This window comes from Populus euphratica, unplaced genomic scaffold (genome assembly GCF_000495115.2).
Source record: "Populus euphratica unplaced genomic scaffold, PopEup_1.0 scaffold1.1, whole genome shotgun sequence".
In the NCBI taxonomy this organism is placed as follows: domain Eukaryota; kingdom Viridiplantae; phylum Streptophyta; class Magnoliopsida; order Malpighiales; family Salicaceae; genus Populus; species Populus euphratica.
The window spans coordinates 1,026,336-1,035,838 of NW_011499845.1; the positions used below are offsets into that span (position 1 = coordinate 1,026,336).

Genomic DNA, 9,503 nt, shown 5'->3' on the forward strand with positions numbered 1-9,503 from the left:
TCATAATAAAATCTTATCCATTTCACTTGTTTTTTATTAAAAAAAAAAAGGCCAGGGAAATTCACTACAATTTCGTGCTAAAATTTGTCACGAAGGGCAAATTAGTCTTATCCGTCCGCAGTCTAAACAGAAGCATTTAACATCAAATTCAATCTGGAGGACACAATTCTTTCCCCGTTGTCCAGCCTTAATTACATTCAGGGCCAGATTGATGAACACTGGAATATTATATTAGAGGTCTGAGGTTAAAAAAAAAAAGCCACACGAACAAATATTAACTTGATAAATAATTTTGATATATTATTTTTAAAAATTAAAAACAATATTTTAATATATTTTTAAATAAAAAATATTTTAAAAAAATACAATTGATAAAAATAGAACACTCACATGAAAACAATACACTTTGATTGAGATACATGTGATGACCACCCGAGTTAAGAGATAAAAATGTTATTAAACGACTAAAAAAAATACCAACCGGGTCGCTGTTCATCTGAACCGTTAAACTAATCCCACACCATGTTTTGCTAATTCGAACAGATAGATAGCTGGGAGGCTCTAACACCTAAGATAGAGGGGAAAGGAGGGTTAGGAGCCCAGGACGACCTTATCAACATTAGAAAACAAACGTGACTTTTATTGTTGTTATTACCAAACAAACTCAAGATACCGGACAGAAATATAAAAAGAAAAAACAAAAATCAGTAATCGGGCATAAAATCATCTCAAATAAAACCCTAAAGACTCTCATTGTTAGAACAAATCTTGGAAGAATCCATCCTTGCCTTTAATTGACAAATCCAATGGCTTAGATCTGTCCACCGTTAGTGCTCGTCACCCACCCTTCTCTTCACTTCACTCTACTCTCAAATCTCTCAAAAAAAAGAAAAAGAGACATGGCTGAAGCCACCGTCTTCATTGACCACCTGCCACTCTCACTCTGATCTCGGTATTTATATCCAAAAGTTCCAATCTTTACCTCAAATCCACACTCTAACACGAAATCAAAACTTGGGTTTTCGTTTATCTTTTTCTTTAGGTTTTAATTTTGAGGTCACGTGGGTTCTTGGTTTTGATCAACAAAACCTACTTATCTGAGCCTATTCAACAAAACTCAGTTTTTTTTTTTTTTATCACTTTTTAGCTAAAATTGAATTCTAAGTTTTAATTCTTACACCTGTACCTAATGATCACTGACACATATTCAAAGGTTTTGCCTGATATCTCAAAGCGATCAATGCTGAAAAACGAGGATTTGAGCAAGCTAATTAGAGAGCAAAGGTTGCAACAAGGGGCAACAAGTGAAATAGAGAAAGAACTCAATATTTATCGAAGTGGTTCAGCCCCGCCTACAGTAGAAGGTTCTTTAAGTTCTATTGGAGGCTTATTTGATGGTACAGGGATTCCTGGTATCAAAAATAGCAACAGAGGTGGTTTTTTGAGTGAAGAGGTGCTGAGGTCTGACCCAGCTTATGTTAATTATTATTATTCGAATGTGAACTTGAATCCAAGATTGCCTCCTCCATTATTGTCAAAGGAGGATTGGAGATTTGCACAGAGATTACATGGAAGTGGTGGTGGTTCTAATTCTGTGGTTGGGGATAGGAGGGGAAGTAGAGGCGGCGAAAATGAAGGGCATAGGTCACTTTTTGCAGTGCAGCCAGGGTTTGGAGGAGGAATGGAGGAGAATGGGAATGAGAATGGAGTGGAGTGGGGAGGAGATGGGCTTATTGGGTTGCCGGGATTGGGGCTGGGAAGTAGGCAAAAGAGCATTGCAGAGATCATTCAGGTAAAGCCTGAAAACTTTTTTTTTTTTTTTTGTTTCGGTTTGTGTTGGTATTTGGACGATTGATTGTTGGAATGGTACTTTTCCATTATCTGATAAAGATGTTATGCTGTATTGGGTGCAATATTTTTGACGCTATCATTCTTTTATGTGGATCTTTGTTGCCTAAAGTCAACTCATTAGAGCAATTCAAAATTCTTGATTGCTAATCTAACCACCTTATGCTTTTTGGTCTCTGTTTATTGTATCTGTATAACTATTGATGATATGAAAACTCCAATTCTTCTTATAACTACTTGACATGATTATACAATACCAATCTTTGTAGGTGTTTATACATGTTTGTATGTGGCTCACTGGTATACAACGTTCTTCATATTTTTAATTTCCATTTTGTATGTTATTTTCTTTGTGAGAATTTATTGCAAGACTAGAACAATTCAACTCTGAAGTCTTATTCCCAAGCTAGTTGGATTCAAATACATGGATCTCTATTCTTCATTCCGTTTTGTTAAATCCATTTTCTTTTGGTAAGGTATTGCGAATTCTTTATGCTTAATCCTCTTTTACCACCTCGGTCAAGTATCATGTTTTTTTTTTTTTTAGAGTTAATTCATCTAATTTTCTGTTTTTTAATGCTCATTTGTTTCTCCTCAACGGCAGCTGTGGCTCCTCCCAGCTTGGCTTCTCTTGCTTTGTTTCTTTGACAACTACATATTGCTTTTTAAAAGATGCGCCTGTCATTATCCTTGGAAATAAGAACATGTTGTGTTGTTGCTGATATTGTTTTTTAAATGGCAATCTTCCGATGTGTTGAGAAGTGAGTTGTGGCACTGGAGAGGGACAGAGGTCTCTCCCCATGATAACTTGTCTATTTCCAGAAAGGGAAAGTTAGGGTAATCTAGTTTGATGTTGATCTGAGAATGAGAACCCGTTATTTGATCCTTGTGCTTCTTTTATTTGTTTTATATTTCTAATTGTTTGCTTTGAGATCACTTGTAGTGCTGAAAATGCATGTATCTAGAGCAGACGTGTTCACTATTGTCTTTTGTAGCCCCTATGGATGTTGCATGAATCATGCACAAATGTCTTGTGAGCATTTGTTATTGTATGTTCAAGCATACATGATTTCTATGGCAAGCCTAACGAAACAGAAGGCTTCATTGTTGAAAAATATCTATAATCAACCACCAGATTCTTCCCTGATATTTTTGATTTGTGCAGATATTTGATGCAATCTGCAGATGATGGTTTTTGGAGATTGACTCATTTTAAGCAAACTAATCTCTTTTTGGAAGAGCTTCTCCCTTTTCCATTCCTGTTATTCTTGATTTATTGTATTTGCTCAAAATTTTACCGGATATCTTGTCTTTCACTTGCTTTTTTGATGATAGATTAATTGTTTAATTTTGCAATACAGAATGATATGGGTCATGCAAACCCCATCTCAAGGCACCCTTCACGTCCTGCTAGCCGCAATGCATTCAATGATGATATAGAAACTTCTGAAGCTCAGTTTAGTCAGCTGCATGGTGATTTGGCATCCCTTGATGCTCTACGCTCCAGTTCAAACAAGCAGGGCATGTCTGCAGTTCAAAACATTGGTGCATCAGCTTCTCATACCTATGCTTCTGCTTTAGGTGCCACGTTGTCTCGAAGCACCACCCCTGACCCTCAGCTTGTAGCGAGGGCTCCTAGCCCTCGCATTCCACCCATTGGAGGAGGTAGGACCAATTCCATGGATAAAAGAGATGTGAGCGGTTCACACTCATTTAATGGCATCTCAACAAGCTTCAATGATTCTGAGCTTGTAGCTGCATTGTCTGGGTTGAAGATGTCAACAAATGGTTTAGTTGATGAAGAGAACCACTCACAGTCACGAACCCAACATGAAATTGATGATCGCCATAACCTGTTCAATTTGCAAGGTGATCAAAACTATGTCAAGCAACAATCATATTTAAACAAGTCATCTGCTACCTCAAACCTTAAATTACCCTCAACTCTGACTCTGAGTGGTCGAGGAGGCTCTCCTTCTAATCACCAGAATGCAGATAACATGAATTCCCCATATGCTAACTATGGCTTCAGTGGGTATCCTGTGAATCCTTCATCGCTGTCCATGATAGGAAGTGCTCTTGCGAATGGGAGTCTGCCACCTTTGTTTGGAAATGCTGCTGCTGCTGCAATGGCTGGAAGTGGGTTGGATTCTCAAGCACTAGGTGCAATAGGGCCAAACTTAATGGCTTCCGCAGCAGAATTGCAAAATCTTAGTAGATTTGGGAATCAAACTGCAGGTGTGCCCCTTGTGGATCCATTATATCTTCAGTACTTGAGATCAGATGAGTATGCAGCTGCCCAGCTTGCAGCTCTCAATGACCCCATGCTGGACAGGGAGTATGCTGGTAATGCATATGATCTCCTCCAAAAGCTTCAATTAGAGACATTGCTGTCATCTCAAAAGTCACAGTATGGTGTTCCATACCTTGGCAAATCTGGTAGCTTGAACCATAATTACTATGGAAACACAGGATTTGGTCTTGGCATGTCCTATTCTGGAAGCCCATTAGGGGGGCCTGTTCTTCCAAATTTGCTTACTGGATCTGGTGGTCCTGTGAGGCACAGTGAACGGAATATGCGTTTTTCTCCTGGGATGAGGAATCTGTCTGGGGGTGTCATGGGATCATGGCATTCAGAAGCTGGTAGTAACCTGGATGAAAGTTTTCCTTCCTCTTTGCTGGATGAGTTCAAAAGCAATAAAACTAAATGTTTTGAACTGTCAGAAATTGCTGGTCATGTTGTTGAGTTCAGGTATACATCGCAGCCTGATTGAACTTTTCTATCTTTGTAGTTTAGGCCTCTGAAATTTACTTATTTATTTGCACAACTTCAATGCACAGCGCTGATCAGTATGGTAGCCGATTTATTCAACAGAAGCTTGAGACTGCCACGGCAGAAGAGAATAACATGGTTTTTGATGAAATTATGCCCCAAGCCCTTTCACTAATGACTGACGTTTTTGGTAATTATGTGATTCAGAAGGTATTTTCTCTTCCCAAAACTTGATTTCTTATGCTGTGTTTGACATGCCTTTGTTACTGCCATGTCCTTTTATGCTTATCATGTGCTGAAGTCTCATCACACTCCCTCTCCTATAAGAAGGAAAAAAATGAGTTACAAATAGAAATTTTCCTGTCTGTCTTCAGTTTTTTGAGCATGGTTCTGCATCCCAAATAAGAGAACTGGCTGATCAGCTAACTGGCCATGTGCTGACCCTTAGCCTACAAATGTATGGCTGTCGTGTTATCCAAAAGGTACACTTCAATTACCTTGCTTATGGTACCTGTACTATTTCTGAAGGCATCTTAAATATTCTGTAGATAGGTTATCTTCTTTCACATCACGTCTATAATCTGCAGTGATGCCTTGTGCTTGCATAAGGCTGTCTGTTTAGTATTTGCCGTAAGCTAAGTTGAAGACATGACCAAATCACTTTTCTTCTTGTCTTACTGAAGCCCTTTTTTTTCTATTACTTGTGCACTGATGTTTGATTAAATATGGAATGATGTGTCTGACTTTGCTTTAAACCTAACATCTTGGGTTCGATGCACCATGATCTTAATAACAAGGCTATAGAAGTGGTTGAACTGGACCAGCAGACTAAAATGGTCACAGAGCTTGATGGTCATATCTTGCGATGTGTACGTGATCAGAATGGAAACCATGTCATTCAGAAGTGTATTGAATGTGTACCTGAAGATGCCATACAGTTTATTGTTTCTACATTTTATGATCAAGTTGTGACACTTTCCACTCATCCATATGGGTGCCGTGTGATACAGGTATGTAAGCTCTGTTTTTAATTGCTATGAATGTCTTTGTATGCTTGTCTATTGTGAATATATTTTGGAGGTCCAACTGTTACTATACATAGTTGTGAATTTTATGTGACAGAGAGTGCTGGAGCACTGCCATGACACCAAAACCCAGCGTATAATGATGGATGAGATTTTGCAATCTGTTTGCATGTTGGCACAAGACCAATATGGAAATTATGTTGTACAGGTTTGTTCATAAATGAATGCCCTTTTAAAGTACATTAATTAACCATGGATACTGATCTAGGGATAGCGTGTGGGGGCAAGTGTGTAATTTTCATGTTCTGAACATGCTTGTCAAGCATCTGCCATGTGTCAAAAAAGTGCTGATATCTGACATATTGGGTACAGCCCCAGCTCCTAGGTGGAAGTATCACTACTTTATGGCATTTTCTGCTGGCTGAGATATTTAATTTCAAGCTGGCAGTAATCTGGTATCCACCCTTAATTATATGATTGAGCAATGCTAGATAACTTGTGTATAGTTCCATGAAAGAACATTATGTTTGATCTCTTCACCATTGTGAACTCAAGTTTGTTCAGTTGACAAGAAAACATTTAGTCGTCATATTTTTTGTGGAAACTTACCTTGTTGTACCTGTTAAATGAACATAATGGACCAACCCTCTTATACCTGCCTAAATTTGTGGGATTTCTAACCAATAACATCACATGTGAAGTTTAGCATGAAGTTCAATTGCTGCCATACCATAAGCGCCTGAATCATTTGGCCATTAGTTGCTGCTAATGTCTGTCTTTCCCTTGTTACAGGCATACATAACTCATGTCCACCAACCTGTTCTGCAGATTATTATAATAACTGCAATCTCTCTCTCTCTCTCGCTCTCTATCTATCTAAATGCATATTGGGTTCCATTTGCATTTGGTTCCATTTTACTTTTAAACTTACCTGTCCTAGTTACTTTCAAATAATATTGCAGCATGTCCTGGAGCATGGGAAACCACATGAGCGTTCAGCAATAATTAAGAAATTAACTGGGCAGATAGTTCAAATGAGCCAGCAGAAGTTTGCCTCCAATGTAATAGAGAAATGCTTAACTTTTGGCACTCCTGCAGAACGTCAGGCCCTGGTGGATGAGATGCTTGGCACCACTGATGAGAATGAGCCTCTACAGGTTTGGGACTTGTCTGTGAACTGTACTCCCTTCATAACTAAACTTGCAAAGAAGCATTTAAAGTTTCTGCTTATGTATTTGCTTATTACCATATTGCATTCTCTAACTTTGTCTTGTGTGTTTTTACTTGCTCCTATTTTTCTAATTAGTAAGATGATTAGGTTTTGTTCTCCACATTGTAAGTTTTAATTCTATTCATATTTGCACATTCTTCTGCTTTAGCTAATATAATATGATTCTGGTGGGACTTTATTTGGCAATTTGTTTTGAAATGGCGATCTTCATGTATCGATGTCTCTGTAGTCTTTGATTCCCTGTTTTGATTCCTGTTTCTTGTTATATGCAGGCCATGATGAAAGATCAGTTTGCAAATTATGTTGTACAGAAAGTGCTGGAAACTTGTGATGACCAGCAACTTGGACTGATACTCAATCGAATAAAAGTTCACTTAAATGCTCTGAAGAAGTATACTTATGGGAAACATATAGTTCTGCGTGTAGAGAAACTTGTTGCAGCTGGAGGTAAGCAGAGACTCCCCTTTCCTGCTTTTTTACATGTGGTTCTCCTGTAACTGATTTTACGCTAAAGGAAAAACATCTGTAAATGCTGCAAACTTTTGGTTCATTGATTTTTTTTTTCCCACTCATTGATTAAGGACATTAGTGTTTGGATGAGCATTTCCTGGTGTTCAATGAGCAAGAAGAGTGGGAAGATTAATGATGTTTCATGTCAATGTTTTGTTGTTTCTGTAATCAGTGAAAACTCTATTATGTGTTGTACTTAAATCACGCAGGTAAATATTAGATTTTTTGAGGTTCGCCAAAAGCAAGCTTTCCCCACACAAGTGCCTGGATTCCATAGGCATGCCTCATACACTAATTAGGAAGCTTTTGATATTAATGCATTTTCTTACACTAAATTGAAGAGAGAATGCTTTCGGAATATCTTCAAATGATCTGAGTTCTTCGGTATCCAACTTTTCCCTTTTCTTCTTTACATGACATGAGGGGCTCATGTTATAAATTTCCTTGTCTAATATTCTGTATTTCCTCTTACTGATGCTACCCACACAAGATTTTCAGGCTTGGAAGATTAATGTTGCATTTTATTGCATTTCTTGTGCGGAAATGACTCTAACAAGTCCTCTCTTCTTTGTTTTGTTTGCAGAGAGGAGAATTAGCTTCCTTACTCTGAATCCAGCCACTGCATAGATGGCTAGCGTTGTACAGCTAACTGAGGATTGTATTGAACGCCTCTCTCTTTGTTATTTCTTTTCACATCTAGTAAGGGCTCTGTCTATTTGTTGGATAGATTGGAGCTTCATGAAAATAAGAACCATCTGTTGCATTAAAAACTGTACATGTTTAGTATGAGGATATACCTGGAATCAGGTTAGCTGGGGCTGAGATGGTGAGCATGCGGAGTCCTTGCAGAGAAGATAAAGAGTTACTGTACAAGTTTTTAAGTATGTAAAAAGGGAGGAGGGAAGTAATTAATTTATGATCGTGACTGTACAAAAATGTTACCAGGCGGAAACAGCTTTTGTGTTTAGGAGTACGGAATTTTCCTGATGCATGGGATTGTTTTATCTTTCTTATTTTAAAATATTACCCCAACTAATCATGGATGTCTGCTTGCTTGGTACACGAATGATTTTCGAATGAGTTGTCTTGTTTTTATACGCTTACACCTTGTTCAATCATGTCACTCCTGTTACCTCTAATGAGCTTTTAACTCGTTAGAGAAAGGGTATTTTAATGATAGTGAAGATTATGTTTTAAAGTATTTTTTAAAATGTATTAAAATAATATATATATATATATATATATATATTTATTAAAAATTATATTTGATGTGAACATGTTAAAATAATTCAAAATATTTAAAAAAATTAATTTAAAGTTAAGTTTTAAATTTTTATTTTTCTTCGAAATCATGGTTGGATTTCAATTCTAAATAAGGTGTAAGTTCTTATCTAAAGAAATCTTACTTCTTATTTCAATTTATCTTAAAGGCGCACTTTTATATCAGCATCCAATAAATTTAAGGTGCTGACTCTAAATTTGAATCTGAAAAATCAAGAAATTGAACATGCATCATAGGAGAATGTTGAGACATCCCATACTATAGATAGTACTTGTAAATTTATAGAGCAAATTCTAATTTTTTCTCTCCTTTTCTCTTTAGTGCATGGCTTGCATTTCAAACTACATGGATGTATATAACTTCATATGGTTGAAGATGTATATTTTCTTACTTGAATTTTTGGGTTTAAATGACATTTATTCAAAATGCATCAAACTCATCAAACTAGCTCATGTGAGAGTTATGTTTTTAAGATTGTTTAAGAAGACTTACAAGATGTTTAACATTAAGTTTAAACTTGCTTTCATTAAATTTTTTTTGTTTAAAATTAATTTTTAATAGTAATTTTGGATTGTATTGATACGTTGATATCAAAAAAATAAAAATTTTAAAATAAAAAATTATTTTAATATATTTCCGAGCAAAAAATACTTTAAAAATTAACCATTATTATATTTTTAAATATCTCTCTTAATCTCAATGGATGTAAAATTTAACTAATATTTATCATGTGAAAAAACAAAAATTGTGTAAATGTAAATTAGATTTTCTTTTTTTTTTTTAAATTTGGACTTGGACCAATAAAACAAAAAAACTAGCATAAACAAAAAAAAA

General features: G+C 36.3%; 1 protein-coding gene across 2 annotated transcripts; it reads left to right on the plus strand.

Moving 5' to 3' along the window:
* The first annotated feature begins 694 nt into the window (after positions 1-694).
* LOC105131184 (pumilio homolog 1-like) lies at positions 695-8,430 on the plus strand. 2 transcript variants are annotated; one of them, XM_011034149.1, is made up of 10 exons: positions 1,715-1,792; positions 2,453-2,685; positions 3,210-4,600; positions 4,690-4,831; positions 4,996-5,103; positions 5,419-5,631; positions 5,744-5,854; positions 6,609-6,803; positions 7,150-7,324; positions 7,971-8,430. In XM_011034149.1, the coding sequence occupies exons 3-10, from the start codon at positions 3,216-3,218 to the stop codon at positions 8,012-8,014; spliced, it is 2,373 nt and encodes a 790-aa protein (XP_011032451.1). In that variant the 5' UTR covers positions 1,715-1,792; positions 2,453-2,685; positions 3,210-3,215; the 3' UTR covers positions 8,015-8,430. The 2 variants fall into 2 exon arrangements, with proteins under 2 accessions (XP_011032372.1, XP_011032451.1); XM_011034070.1 differs by lacking the exon at positions 2,453-2,685 and having other exon boundaries at positions 695-1,792.
* Positions 8,431-9,503: the final 1,073 nt, after the last annotated feature.

Excerpts from the sequence above, each read along its gene's own strand:
- LOC105131184 (XM_011034070.1), top strand. The coding sequence starts at position 1,190 with ATGATCACTGACACATATTCAAAGGTTTTGCCTGATATCTCAAAGCGA. Across the intron at positions 4,601-4,689 it reads GGTCATGTTGTTGAGTTCAG|CGCTGATCAGTATGGTAGCC; the intron begins GTATACATCGCA and ends TTCAATGCACAG. Across the intron at positions 5,632-5,743 it reads ATGGGTGCCGTGTGATACAG|AGAGTGCTGGAGCACTGCCA; the intron begins GTATGTAAGCTC and ends TTTATGTGACAG.